At 43.0% G+C, this 15,607-nt stretch overlaps 1 protein-coding gene across 2 annotated transcripts in view; it reads right to left on the bottom strand.

The window, feature by feature from the left end:
* The window catches only part of phlpp1 (PH domain and leucine rich repeat protein phosphatase 1), a 185,879-nt gene that overhangs the window by 23,161 nt on the left and 147,111 nt on the right, over positions 1-15,607 (bottom strand). For both annotated transcript variants that reach the window (XM_085989276.1, XM_085989277.1), the window contains exons 5-8: positions 9,356-9,502; positions 8,619-8,849; positions 3,412-3,614; positions 420-480 (exon numbers count right to left, since the gene is read on the bottom strand). In XM_085989276.1, the coding sequence (XP_085845402.1) occupies positions 420-480; positions 3,412-3,614; positions 8,619-8,849; positions 9,356-9,502 (642 nt within the window). The remainder of the gene's footprint in view (positions 1-419; positions 481-3,411; positions 3,615-8,618; positions 8,850-9,355; positions 9,503-15,607) is intronic.

Raw genomic sequence — 15,607 nt, 5'->3', positions numbered from 1 at the left:
TGTAGCTAGTGGAAGTGGGCCGTACAATCTATTTACCAATGCATGCCTACTGGGCCAGGGAACAACCATCAGACTGGGTTGAACTGGAGTTCATTCGTGTTATATTAGCTCCAGCCATTAAACCCGTTGATACAGCATGAATGTATGTTCAGATCCTCGTTTTTTTTGGAAAGTTTGAAGGAACTGCAACAAAGGTAATCAGTAGATCCTAATGCTATACTACTAGTTTGGCACCAGATTTACTTTGACACTGGTGTAAATTCAATGCCAAAGTAGTTGTACAACAGCAGCATAAATGCAGCTTCTGTCCTCCCCCTTGACCCCTCCAAAAAACAAAATTCCCTTTTTACAGGCTGAACTGAATAGAAATATTTCCTAACTAACTTGGCTTTGAGGCTATCCTGTTACAAATCACCTACCTTGATACATCCACAAAAGTGAGATTGTTGGGGACTGGATAAGCATCAATGTATACAAGTTCTGAAATTAAGAATAATTCAATTAGTTTTTTTTAAATTGAAAGATCCTTGTATGATATTAACACATCTATTTTTTTCTCTCTTGTTTTTATGTTTAAGGGTACATTACCCTTTTAATTTTCTCCTCTTCTGGTTTCTCTGGACTACACACCTCGCGCAGATCACCCTCTCCCCAGGGACCTGCAAATACCACTCTGGACCTGGCCATTGAGAGGTGTGTGACAGCAGCCCAGTGATGAATATTCCTTTGGCTATCTCAAGTAATTAGTAGAAGGATTAGAGGGGAGTTGAGGAGACATTTTTTTCCACCCAAAGGGTGGTGGGGGGCCTGGAACTCGTTGCCTGAAAGGGTGGTAGAGGCAGAAACCCTCAACGCATTTAAAAAGTACTTTGATTTGCAATTGAAGTGCTGTAACCTACAGGGCTACGGACCAAGAGCTGGAAAGTGAGATTTGGCTGGAGAGCTCTTTTTTGGCCAGCACAGACACGATGGGCCGAATGGCCTCCTTCTGTGCTGTAAATTTCGATTATTCTCCACGATCTAGGGGCTCGCTGCTGCTCATCAGCTCCTTACAGCAGAATGGCTGAGATCAGGGATTACAACACTCAATGTCACTTCATGCTGGTGATCCAACAAGCTGCACTGCTTTTTCCACAAATATACTTTCAGTTCAACCCTTACTCAACATTTATCCAACTTGTGGCTTTCCCTTCCATGTTAGTAATTCAATAGTGTTACCAAATTTCTCAAACAGATGCCAAAACAATTACTTTCAACTGTGATTATCTTCACTGGCATAACTAATGACTTTGTACTTCCTTCCATAGGGATTAGGAGAGATTTGATTTAAAACATTTATGGGGTTGGGGGTACAATTATGGATTTAAGCACGACTTATTTCTACAAAATTGATGCAAAAAAAAAATGGGAAATTAATGCAAAACATCACATTATTTTCTTTGATTATACTGCCTCGTGCAATCATCCATTTATTATGGCATCACTTCAAATCACCGAGCCGCTTCATTTATATTTGGTTTCACCTCGTTTCAGATCACACCAGATCATTCTTTATGACACAATGGGGTAAACGTTACAACTGAGCCTTGCTCGATAGGAGAACTGATCAGAAAATTGGGTCTGGAGGTCAGTGCCCAATTCTCTGGTTATTAAAATTAATAACCAAAAAATTGGGAAGGCTGCAAATCAGGTGCAAAGGCCGATCTGTAAAATTTACCCCAATATTTCTAAATTGCAGCACAGATTAATGAGCCTGAAGTTAATTGCAAACTGATCCCTCTGTGCACATACAATCTATTTACACCACACTGCTCACTACCTTCTTTGCATGCTGTAGTTCTCTATTACTTATTTAATTGTTATCTATTATTAATTTTCTATTACTTATCTTACTATTACTTACTTATTGGTTCTCCTTACTCTCCTCACAAACACTTTGAACAGGGGTTGTGAATTTTTTAAAAATTCGTTCATGGCCATCGCTGGCAAGACCAGCATTTATTACCTATCCCTAATTGTCCTCGAGAAGGCGGTGGTGAGCCACCTTCTTGAACCACTGCAGTTCATGTGGTGAAGGTGCTCCCACAGTGCTGTTAGCTGGGGAATCCCAGGATTTTGACCTAGCGACGATGAAGGAATGGCGATATATTTCCAAGTCAGAGTAACAGCAGGCAAGCTGGTCAGTTTTCTCCCACCCCCTAACCCTTGGGCACCCAGGCCAATTACAGCATTCATACTGCTATCCTGGCAGAGATCCACTAACTTAGCTCAGACAGGGCATTGGATGCAACCCCTTTCTAGTCTATACGGCACAGTTACTCACTGAGCCAAATGGGTAAGCCCTCTTTAATGTCTTGACGGCCAAGATCAAGATCTCAAAATTCAAGCTTGACCTCAAAGATTCGACATGCCACATCCACAGTAAGCCCGTTTAAGAGGTTCTTTCATTCATGCAGAAGTCCACCATGACTCATCTGCATCTACATCATGAGCCAAGACATCTCATATCGAATGACTGCCATACCATGATCACCAGCGAGATATCCTCTGCATTTCTCAGGTGCGTAGATCAGCAATAGTCAAGGCGACAAAGTCAACTTTCAATATATTTTCCTCAGTTTGAGTTGAGGAAGATGTTGTATTTTTGCTACAATTAATAATTTTATAAAAAGGCATGAGACAGTTAAAATGATCCTGTGGCCTTCCTGGTCTGTATGTTTTAGTTCCACACCAAAAAAACACAATCAATGAATCCATTGGGGGAGCTAGCTGTACAATGTATTTCTGGAATGACGTCTGAGATAAGGTAAATTGAGCCTACACTCTCTGGAGTTTAAAAGAATGAGAGGTGATCTCATTGAAACATACAAGATTCTGAGGGGGATTGACAGGGTAGATGCTGAGAGGTTGTTTCCCCTGGCTGGAGAGTCTAGAACTTGGGGGCATAGTTTCAGGATAAAGGGGTCGGCCATTTAAGACTGAGATGAGGAGGAATTTCTTCACTCAGAGGGTGGTGAATCTTTAGAATTCTCTACCCCAGAGGGCTGTGGATGCTGAATCGTTGAGTATATTCAAGGCTGAGATCGATAGATCTTTGGGCTCTAGGGGAATCAAGGAATATGGAGGTCGGGCAGGAAATTGGAGTGGAGGTCAAAGATCAGCCATGATCTTATTGAACGGCAGAGCAAGCTTGAAGGGCCATATGGCCTACTCCTGTTCCTAAATCTTATGTTAAGGTGAGGAAGAATATATTTGAAGTGGATCAAAATAAGACTGCTACGGAGATCCTACGAGTGCTGCAAAATGCACAAGCCATAATTTTGTGCCACAAAAAATACTTATGCAAGCTAAACTGAATGTCATGTTTTTATTTCATGCTTTTTAGTACAGCGCTAGGAAGTATAAACATACCATTTGAAGCAGCATAAAGATTCTTCAGAAAATACCCACTGACTTTAAGACTGGTCAGTTGGTTTCGTTCACAGTGTAAAACCTCAATATCCCCAAATACGGTGGCATCAAGGGCACTCAGTTTATTGTCACGTAGATCCAGATGTGTAATGTGTTGCAGGAAATCCATATCTGTTACGTCCAACTTGCTGATGCGATTGAGTCTAAATTCAATTGGACAACATAAAAAAAAATTTCCAAAGAGAGTTTTGATTTGTCAAATACTTATTCCTACACTTCAAACATGTTGCTAGATAAAAGACTACTTTTTAAACGAACCAATGTTATTTCATAATAGAAGTACAGGACCAACAACATATAGCAAGATTTAATTAAGAAAATCATAAAATGAGACAATTTAATGAAGATTGAGCAAGTAACAGTGGATTCTACATTTAAAATTGTAATGAGATAAAGTGAGAACACTGCTATGAAGTGCAGAAACTGTGCGATATAGAAATGACATGCGGTATAGGAAATGAGTCAATTTGTTTGGGCAAGGGCGTTCAACCTTTTGCAGCTGGGGCCAAATACAGCTGTGAAGACAATAGGTGGGCTGCCTATAACTGCATGGAAATTGGAACACCCATACATACAAATGCAAATCGCCCATACACAAAAAATGCAAGATCCCCCCCCCACCCCAAAACATGCAAGAAATAAGACCCTTAAAAGTGAAACCCTATTCACAAAAGGCAAGCCCCACCCATGTACAAAGCACAACCCCCATACACAGGAAATGTGAGACACTCCACACATCCTCATTCCCCCATCCTTTCCCCTAATCCTCTTCTTCCCAAAGCATGAAACCGTGGAAGCCTCTGGTCTTTTAAGTTTCCGCGCCTGGATAACTGGTTTAAAAAAAAAAAGCTGGTCCCTGATTGGTTAAGATTCACCAATCAGGGAGCAGCCTCATCCAGTCTTCCAGGCTTGGGAGTTGCAGTCAAAATTGGTTTTGCATAATAGCACCCAAAGTGAGAGGGGAAGTAACCAGCAAGGAGGTTTCATGGGCCAGATCCAAAGGAGCTTGCAGGATGCATTGGTCTCAAACACTATGAGGGTACCTAGTTGTTACTGAATCAGCACGTTGCAAATGGAGCTTGTAATACTGTGCTGTTACTAGCAGCAACTAAAGGATATACTGTACAGTAATCCCTCCCCAACCACGGGGGATACGTCCCTGAAAATCCCCGTGGTTGGTAAAACCGCGGTTGGCAAGTATTAAGACCCTATGGGAAAAATGGGGTTAGGGGGAACGCGGCCGCATTAACACTCGTCAGAGCCTATGTAAGTTGCTTGTTCATTTAATAAACACAAATAAAATACACAATAACCTAACAAAAACAATAAACGTTCAAATAACAATAAAAAAGATCAACTGGGCGGTTTCTTAAAGAATTCTGCGATGGATGGTTGACTCATTTTTTTCTGAATATCTTTCTGGACCTGCTTGTATGGTCTCATTAAATCCTCCAAACCTTGCTGGAATTTTAAACTACGCTCCAAGAATGGGTCAATCTCCATAAAGAGGTCCGAGAGATTATTGGCAAGGAGCATCGCCTTGCTAAGTTTGGCACTTGTCATCTTCGACTTCTCCACCATATCCTCGTCTTCGTCCTCTGCCTCACTAGAATGCTGCATCAGCTCATCAAGGTCCTCCTCCGCCAACTCCTCGCCGTGCGACTCAAGGAGCTCCTCGATGTCATCAGGCTGTATGTCGGCCAGCCCCTCGCCTCCCAAACATCGCGGAACCTTCACAATGCGCTGAACTTCAGCGTCAACTGTAGGGAAGCCTCGGAAGTCATTCACTGCCTCCTTCCAAAGTTTACCCCAGCAGGCGTCGATTGTCGTCCTCTTCAGTTCATCCATCGATTCTTTTATGTTGGTGATGCTGTCAGCGATGGTGTAATGCTTCCAACAAGTTTTCACCGTCAGTGTTGCGTCATTCTCCATAGCCTCCATCATGTGGCCAAAGCTGCATCGTATGTAGTATGACTTGAAGGTGGCTATCACACCTTGGTCCATAGGTTGAAAGAGTGAAGTCGTGTTGGGAGGCAGGAAGACAACTTCAATATTAGGATGGGCGAATTGGAGTGCCAGCGGGTGGCCGGGGGCATTGTCGAGGATGAGTAAGACCTCGAAGGCCAGATTTTCTCTCAAGGTACCGCTCCACGTCATGCACAATACAGTTATGAAACCAGTCCATGAAGACTGCAGCAGTAATGACAATTTTGCTGGAGTTTTTTGAGGAAGTAACATACAGGGTGGATAAAGGGGAACCAGTGGACGTAGTGTATTTAGACTTCCAAAAGGCATTTGACAAGGTGCCACACAAAAGATTATTGCTTAAGATAAAAAATCACGGGATTGGGGGTAATATTCTGGCGTGGGTGGAGGATTGGCTCTCTAACAGAAAGCAGAGAGTTGGGATAAATGGTTCGTTCTCAGATTGGCAACCAGTAACTAGTGGTGTTCCGCAGGGGTCAGTGCTGGGTCCCCAACTCTTTACAATCTATATTAACGATTTGGAGGAGGGGACCGAGTGTAACATATCAAAGTTTGCAGATGATACAAAGATGGGACGGAAAGTAGTGAGGAGGACATAAAAAACCTGCAAAGGGACATAGACAGGCTAAGTAAGTGGGCAGAGATTTGGCAGATGGAATACAATACTGGAAAGTGTGAGGTTATGCACTTTGGCAGGAAAAATCATAGAGCAAGTTATTATCTTAATGGCAAGAAACTGGAAAGTACTGTAGTACAAAGGGATCTGGGGGTCCTGGTGCACGAAACTCAAAAAGTTAGTATGCAGGTGCAGCAAATGATCAAGAAGGCCAATGGAATGTTGGCTTTTATTGCTAGGGGGATGGAATATAAAAACAGGGAGGTATTGCTGCAGTTGTACAAGGTATTGGTGAGACCGCACCTGGAATACTGCATACTGTTTTGGTGTCCATACTTAAGAAAAGACATACTTGCTCTCGAGTCAGTACAAAGAAGGTTCACTCGGTTAATCCCGGGGATGAGGGGGTGGTCATATGAGGAGAGGTTGAGTAGATTGGGACTCTACTCATTGGAGTTCAGAAGAATGAGAGGCGATCTTATTGAAACATATAAGATTGTGAAGGGGTTGGATCGGGTGGATGCGGTGAGGATGTTCCCAATGATGGGTGAAACTAGAACTAGGGGGCATAATCTTAAAATAAGGGGCTGCTCTTTCAAAACTGAGATGAGGAGAAACTTCTTCACTCAGAGGGTGGTAGGTTTGTGGAATTTGCTGCCCCAGAAAGCTGTGGAAGCTACATCATTAAATAAATTTAAAACAGAAATAGATAGTTTCCTAGAAATAAAGGGAATTAAGGGTTACGGGGAGCGGGCAGGAAATTGGACATGAGTCTCGGTTCGGAATGGTCATGGCCCTGTGGGTAGTGGAGTGGGCCCAGGGGCCATGTAGCCTGGTTCTGCTCCTACTGTGTTCTAATTCTGTGTTAGATTTCAGGAGATGGTTTTATTCCTGTTCCTGGCTGGGGTGGAGATCGCCTTTACAGAAGGTAAGTACTGTAGAAAATATAGGGACAGAGTGATCTCCTGGAAGAATTTCGATCGTCTAGATGGGTCGGAGAGGAATTTCCCAGATTTTTTTCTCCCAAATTGGCCATTGGGTCTTTATCTGGTTTTTCGCCTCCCCCGGGAGATCACATGGGTTCGGGTGGATGCAGAGTGATAGAAGATTTGAGGTTAGGATCAGATCAGCCATGATCTTACTGAATGGTGGAGCAGGCTCGAGGGGCCGATTGGCCTACTCCTGCTCCTATTTCTTATGTTCTTATCCCACGCCTTGCGGTTCGAACGCCAAAAGAGAGGTAGATAGTTTTTGTCTTTGCTCTTCAGAGCGCGGGGACTAAGAGCGGTAGAGCAGCATCGGCTTCACTAAACAGTCCCCCTCGGCGTTGGCACAAAGAAGGGTCACCCTATCCTTAGCCACCTTGAATCCCGAAGCATGCTTCTCAGCCTTCGCGATGAAAGTTCGGGAAGGCATCCGCTTCCAGAAGAGACCAGTCTCATCCGCATTGAATACCTGCTCCAGCAGGTAACCCTTCTCGGCGATCAACTTCTTCAGCTCTTCCGGGAACTTGGCAGCGGCCGATTCCCCCCCACAACCTTGAGGTTAGTCAAGGCAAACATCTTAAAATTTTCCAACCAGCCCTTACTTGCTTGAAACTTTGTCATCTACACTTTCCCCGGCAGCCACAGTAAGATGCTTGTAGATACTAAGGGCCGTCTTACGTACCCATGCGGAATGAACATTTGCTTTTTTCTGGTTCTGGTCTTCGAACCAGATATTAAATGCCTTCTGTACTTTCACGACGGGCAAGTCTATTAACGACATCTAATTTCCTATCGAAGGCACACACACACACACACACACACACACACACACACACGGAGCGAGGCCACACGTGGTAGTAATTATGCTGAAAAGAACGGCGCAGATGAATGCAGTCTTGTGTTTGGAAGCGTGACCAGTGAAACTTGAAAATTAAAAACCGCGTATACGCAAAATTCACTGCTGCGGTTGGCAAAAATTGTCAGAGAGGAAACTGTGTATACGTGAAATCCGCGTATGGCAAAACCGCAGTTGGGGCAGGATTCCGGTACTAAAAACAGTACAACTAGACAGAAAGTCCCACCATAAAGAGGGCATGTTGAAAATAGATTTCATACAATCTTGTGAATGTTTCTGCAGAAAACTCCTCAGTGAAACAAATTAGAAATGTTTAGTCAGAAAAGCCTGAAGGATTACACGCTGGGTCGCATTTAGTAACACTATCTTGTGCAAGGAGTCAACATTATTGTGTACATAGGATCTCAAATAAAGTCACAAATCACTGCATTTAATGTTAACTACCGAGAATAATGCTTGTTGAATTTCATTCATAAAAGCAGCCCTTTGGCACACAAAACAAAACTATCAATGCAGACAGAAAAGGTCGAGGTTAACGCAATCTAGAGTTCAAACCAACATGTTAGATCGTTCTACTGATTCAGAGGGATGCAAACACATTTGCTGTTAGTTGCCTTTGTTTTACTCAGAATAGGAAAATGGATTTGTATTGTGACGAATCCTGTAAATGTGTTAACCCAGCCGAATTTGCAAAAGAAACTACCTTAAATCCACTTGTTTGATGTGAGATATTCTGCACAAACTTTGCAGGCACAGCGTCTCCAAGTAGTTGCCCGACATACAAAGTTTCTCCACAGAGGTCAGATTCGCCAGAACCACTGGAATGTTTCTGAATTCGTTGAAGGAAAGGCCCAGGTAGCTCAGCTGCTGCAGGCTCCCCAGCTCCGGGGGCAGAGAACCGAGACAGTTGCCATCCAGTAAAAATGTCTGCAGGCTGAATTTCAAAAAAAGGAGGGGAGGGAAAAGAACAGCCATCAGTCTTTCTGCCCAGCATCAAAGCTTAATTGGAGGCTCTTGCTTTGCAAGGTCTTTCTGTTCCCCCTTCAAGAGCAAAATGCTGAACCAATTACAGGAAACTTTTTTTTAACCGGCACCGACGGGACGCCGGTTCATCAACAATTCCGGATAACCGAAAGCTATAGTAAAAGATACGGAGCGGAGAGCTCCGTATAAAGCAACAAACCCTGTTGCTTAGCAACAGGTTCAGAACAATGGCCACAAGCTCCAAGCGTCTCTGTAGCTTAGCAACAGCTGCAGCCACACCCTTGCACAGCAACAGATTGAGGAAGGCAAGTAATAAAACTTACCTGAACCTACTCCTGAATTTTGCCGGTTAACTGAGATTTCCGGTTATTTAGGTGCCGGTAAATCGAGAGTTTCCTGCAATGATTATACATAAAAATGTTGCGTCAAATTTTTGCATTGGACCCCAGTACTTACTTATCCATGCTGCTAACTGCTGAAGGGATAGATCGCAGGGCGTTGCAGGAAAGGTTGAGTTCCGAAAGGGTTGGAATATCACAAACAGCAACTGGAAATTCTCCCATGTGATTATTGGACAGATTTAAACTTTTCAGCTTCAAGAACCTGTAGCACAAATTTAAGAATGGGGGTGGGGGTGAAGGAAAATGTAAAACAGCAGCTTGACGTTAGAGGTCATAGGTCAAACAGTATAGCACTGGGCTGAATATTACTCAGAACCTTTTTTCCTGACAGTTATTTTCAAGACTTTTCCTCTCCCTTAATTTTGGATCTCCATACAATGCTCACCATTCCTCAGTTGAGGGCTGGCTGCCCACCCACCTATTTCCAGACCCTCTGGGGAGGTGGGGGGGGGGGGGCGGGTGTGTGCACCGCCTATTCACGGACTTCCCAGCATTAGAGATCCGGTTCTATATTACTCACTGCCTTTTCAAATAAGGCTTGTTAAAAATAGAAATCAGCTAATTATAGCAACAGAGGTACTTTGCAAACTGGACCACTGCCAAACCATACTAAGGCCGATATGACACAACTGTCATCCTACACACTGTGGGGTAGGGCTTAAAACACATCCAGATATACATCTCGTGTGCTTACACTCTACCCACAGCTTGCTGATTAATTTCTTTCAGTGGAACACTCTGCAAAAACATTTTTTTTGTCTTTTCATTACTTGAAGGTTATAAAAATTGCTTTGTACGTTACAAGCTTTTAAAGAGTTTTTTTGATTTATTTCTATAAACGGCAGCTTCACAATTTCACAGTATTGCGGAGGGTTCAATGAAACACGCCCTATGCTGCAAGGTACAAATTAAGTTGGTACTGAAAGCAATCCTTTCGAGAGACATCCATGTAGGAAGCCACATCATTACAATTGATGAAAAAAAAAATTACTTTTTTTTTTAAAAATCTCTACTGTCGATATTTTCCAAATGGCAGGAGCATATTGTGACTATATGAAAAACAATAAATCTATCCACCCATCTCCATCCAGGAAAGATTGATGTTCAGCCTTGCCCTCCTGATGGGATGGCTGATTAGAACACAGCTTGAGCAGTTATGGACAACCTTGAAGTCTGAAACCATTAACAGAAAACGAATAAGCAATTCTGAACAAAATTGCACTGAACCAATGAACCCATGGACAATCATGTAACAGCAGTGTTACAATAACAAAGCCGTGGAGCCCTCCTGTAAATATACAATGTGCAAAGTAGGAACAGGGAGCAACTGGTAAAATATTATGTGATCCCACAATAAAGAATTGTAAAAACGGGTTAAGAGAATACACATTCTCATAAAATACTAGAAAAATAGTCTTCATGTAAGCAGTATTTTAAAAAAAGCACACCCTTCTGCAATAAAGCAGGGTTTATGTGAAGTCAGTAGGATTTAGTAAGTTGCTCCTTAAAAGCTACGTCTTTGACCAAGTTTTTGGTCACCTGTCCCAATATCTCTGTGGCTCGGTGTCAAATTTTGTCTGATAACGCTCCTTTGAAGCGCCTTGGGACATTTCCTGTACGTTAAAGGTGCTTTATACAGTAAATGCAAGTTATTGTTGTTGTTTCTCAAAGGGGAAAATGATCAGTTGTCTGACATTTCTGACTGAGTGAACCATATATTATTACAGCGTTGCATCGTATTATTACATCTATATTCAGTATTTTTCTTTTGAAGAAAATTACATTCATGTAATTGGGGACTTTTCAAAAGATGCTAGGAAATGTGTATAGACATAGACATAGAAGATAGGAGCAGGAGTAGGCCATTCGGCCCCTCGAGCCTGCTCCGCCATTCAATGAGATCATGGCTGATCATCCAAATTCAGTACCCTGTCCCTGCCTTCTCCCCATACCCCTTGATCCCTTTAGCCTTAAGAAATATATCCAACTCCTTCTTGAATATATTTAATGAATTGGTCTCTACTGCCTTGTGTGGTAGACAATTCCACAGGTTCACCACTCTCTGGGTGAAGAAATTCTGCCTCATCTCTGTCCTAAATGGCTTACCCTTTATCCTTAGACTGTGACCCCTGGTTCTGGACTCCCCCGCCATCGGGAACATCCTTCCTGCATCTAGTCTGTCTAGTCCTGTTAGAATTTTATAAGTTTCAATGAGATCCCCTCTCATTTTTCTAAACTCCAGCGAATATAAACCCAATCGACCCCAATCTCTCCTCATACATCATCCCTGCCATCCCAGGTATCAGTCTGGTAAATCTTCGCTGCACTCCCTCCATGGCAAGAACATCCTTCCTCAGATAAGACAACTAAAACTGCACACAATACTCAAGGTGTGGTCTAACCAAGGCCCTGTACAACTGCAGCAAGACATCCTTGCTCCTGTACTCGAATCCTCTCGCTACGAAGGCCAACATGCCATTTGCCTTCTTAACCGCCTGCTGCACCTGCATGCTTACCTTCAGCGACTGGTGCACAAGGACACCCAGGTCTCGTTGCACTTCCCCTTCTCCCAATCTATTGCCATTCAGATAATAATCTGCCTTCCTGTTTTTGCCACCAAAGTGGATAACCTCGCATTTATCCACATTATACTGCATCTGCCCAATCACCCAACCTGTCCAAATCATACTGGAGTTTCTCTGCATCCTCCTCACAGCACACACGCCCACCCAGCTCTGTGTCGTCTGCAAACTTGGAGATATTACATCTAGTTCCCTCGTCTAGATCATTAATATATATTGTGAATAGCTGGGGTCCTAGCACCGATCCCTGCGGTACCCCACTAGTCACTGCCTGCCACTCGGAAAAAGGCCCGTTTATTCCAACTCTTTGCTTCCTGTCTACCAACCAGTTCTCTATCCAAGTCAGTACCTTACCCCCAATCCCATGTGCTTTAACTTTGCACGCTAATCTCTTATGCGGGTAAGTAGGGTTTATTCCACTTTAAGAATAGGCCCTGGTAGAAAATCTACAGACGTTGCGCAGCCAGAACTTCACAGATGCAAGCAGCTTTTCCTTTCATTTCGATCCGATGCTCCTTCAATTTCAAAATGTTGCAGGGTGTAATCAGTGAGGTTTCTAAACACAGTAATATGTGGTGGTATGCTTAAAGCACTGAAAGCATGAACATCGCCAGCAGCGAACTGACACGGTTTTTAGAGCACTTTAGACAGAGTGCAAAAATACATTTGAAAAGGTCACTGATAAATATTTCACAGCAGGTGAAATTGCTCAGCCTAAACATGGTGGTACAGCAGCAGACAGAAACAGCACTCCAGTGAAGAGAATACCAATCAACAGCAGTGGCACTTCAATCACGTACTACTTCATCCAGTTCAAGGTCCTCAATAGCAGACGGCAGGAGATTTTCTCTTCCCTCGACCCATGCATGTTACAAAGCAAATTAACCTCCTCTCCCACCTCCCCCTTACAATATCTGAAAACTGCCAGCACATAATTCCACACGGCTGATTCGGACTAGCCTTCACATACAACCTTTATAATGGGGAGAGCCATTTGTATTTTGCTAACTGTGGACCTAAAACTTTAACCCAGCTCCAACGTGTAGCTTTATATTACTTAAGGTCAGTCATGGCTCAGTGGGTAGCACGCTCACCTCGGAGTCAGAAGGTTGTGGGTTTAAGTCCGACTCCAGGGGCTTGAGCACAAAAATCTAGGCCGACACTCTAGTGCGGTACTGAGGGAGTGCTGCACTGTCGGAGGTGTCGTTTTTTGGATGAGACGTTAAACCGAGGCCCAGTCTGCTCTCAGGTGGATGTAAAAGATCCCATGGCACTATTTCGAAGAGGAGCAAGGGAGTTATCCCTGGTGTCCTGGCCAATATTTATCCCTCAACCAACATCACTAAAACAGATTATCTGGTCGTTATCACATTGCTGTTTGTGGGAGCTTGCTGTGCGCAAATTGGCTGCCGCATTTCCCACATTACAATAGTGACTACACTTCAAAAAGTTCTTCATTGGCTGTAAAGCACTTTGGGATGTCTGGTGGACGTGAAAGGCGTCGTATAAATGCAAGTCTTTTCTTTTAACAGACTGCAATAATCTGGAACCGTTTTCTTTATTTGATTGTGTTGTGGTGTGGAGCAATGCAACATAACAATTGATAAAGACGAGGTACTAGAAAGGCTGGCTGTACAAAATCATGAAGGGTCTGGACTGAGTGGATAGAGAGAAACTGTTTCCATTGGCAGAGGGGTCGAGAACCAGAGGACACAGATTTAAGGTGATTGGCAAAAGAACCAAAAGGTGACAGAAGAAAAAACTTTTTTACGCAGTGAGTGGTTAGGATCTGGAATGAGCTGTCTGAAAGGGTGGTGGAGGCAGACTTTCAAAAGGGAGTTGGATAAGTACCTGAAGGAAAGAAATTTGCAGGGCTACGGGTAAAGGGTGAGGAGTGGGACTAATTGAGGTGTTGTTGCAGAGAGCCGGCATGGGCTTGATGGGCCGAATGGCCGCCTTCTGTGCTGTAACCATTCTATAATTTTGCGAACATAGGAGACTGCATTGGAATATAACTCAACGCAAGAGTGCAACATTTAAAAAACAAGATAAATATTATATTTGAATGAAAAAAAAACCTAAAAACATATAATCACTATGAGCTCTTCTAAGTTCAAAAATCCTGACAGTCTACACACTGCCCAAAACCAAAATCACGTCAAAATATTTTGATCCATCTTTCTCTCAACACCTCCTCAAATAAATGAATGCTGCAATAAATCAATGCCAACATTGCAGAGACTCAATTATTCGACTTCAGTTTTCAATTAATTAGTACTATGGCAAGAATTTTAAACGCCAGCTCCGTTACGTCTGTTTAGATCGGACTAATAAAATATTTAGAGAATTTAGAGAACCGAGCTTAGACTTTCAGTTTGATTGACCAGTGCAGTGAAAAAGTTGTGCCTACAGTGAAAAACTCTGCCGATACTCGCTGTCTAGGGGTTCACACAAAGAATGGCCACTCAGAAGGGGTACTGGAGGTGCCTGTGGAACAGTAACCCCAGCAAGAATGTACTTTCAGGAGAATATAATTAAAGAAAGAACTTGAATTTACATAGCACCTTTCATGACCTCAGAACATCCCAAAGCACTTTACAGCCAATGAAGCACTTTTGAAGTGTAGTCACTGTTGAAATGTAGGGAAACGTGGCAGCCAATTTGCGCACAGCAAGCTCCCACAAACAGTAATGAAATAAATGACCACCAGATCATCTGTTTTAGGTGATGTTTGAGGGATAAATATTGGCCAGGACACAGGGGGAGAACTCCCCTGCTCTTATTCAAATAGTGCCGTGGGATCTTGAACGGCCACTAGAGGACAGACGGCGCCTTGGTTTCACATCTCATACTGAAGACGGCACCTACGACAGTGCAACACTCCCTCAGTACTGCACTGAACTGCCAGCCTAGATTATGTGCTCATGTCTCAGGAGTGGGGCTTTAACGCACGACCAGAGTGCTTTCACTGAGCCACGGCTGACACCTATAAGGGACAAAGATGGTGGTTGGAAGATGGAAAGGTGGTTGGAAGATGGAAAGGTGGTTGGAAGATAGAAAGGAGGTTGGAAGATGGAAAGGTGGTTGGTAAAGAAAAATATAGTCAAATCGCATCTACCAATATAGTTTTCAGTGCAGGATAATGTAAACATAGTAATTTTTTGCTAATTTGTATTTAGACTGAACTCTAGAACAGTACGTAATGGAACCAACCAGGGAGCAGGCTATCTTGGATCTGGTACTGTGCAATGAGACAGAATTAATAAATGATCTCATAGTAAAGGATCCTCTAGGTAAGAGTGATCATAACATGGTTGAATTTCAAATTCAGTTGGAGGGTGAGAAAGTTGTATCTCAAACCAGTGTCCTGATCTTAAACAAAGGCAATTACAATGGCATGAGGGCAGAACTGGCAAAAGTGGACTGGAAAAATAAATTAAAAGGTAAGACAGTTGAAATGCAGTGGTGGACATTTAAGGAGATATTTCATAACTCTCAACAGAAATATATTCCAGTGAGAAAGAAAGATTTTAAGAGAAGGGAGCACCATCCGTGGCTAACGAAGGAAGTAAAGGATGGTATCAAATTGAAAATGAAGGCATACAATGTTGCCAAGATTGGTGGGAAGCCAGAGGATTGGGAAATTTTTAAAAACCAGCAAAGGATGACTAAAAGAGAGATGATGAATTACGAGAGTAAACTGGCAAGAAATATTAAAACAGATA

Source organism: Somniosus microcephalus, chromosome 5 (assembly GCF_052327205.1).
Source record: "Somniosus microcephalus isolate GS21.2 chromosome 5, FLI_Smic_1.0, whole genome shotgun sequence".
NCBI lineage: Eukaryota > Metazoa > Chordata > Chondrichthyes > Squaliformes > Somniosidae > Somniosus > Somniosus microcephalus.
The sequence above is the reverse complement of the archived record's forward strand: the minus strand, read 5'-3'. Positions and strand labels throughout refer to the sequence as shown.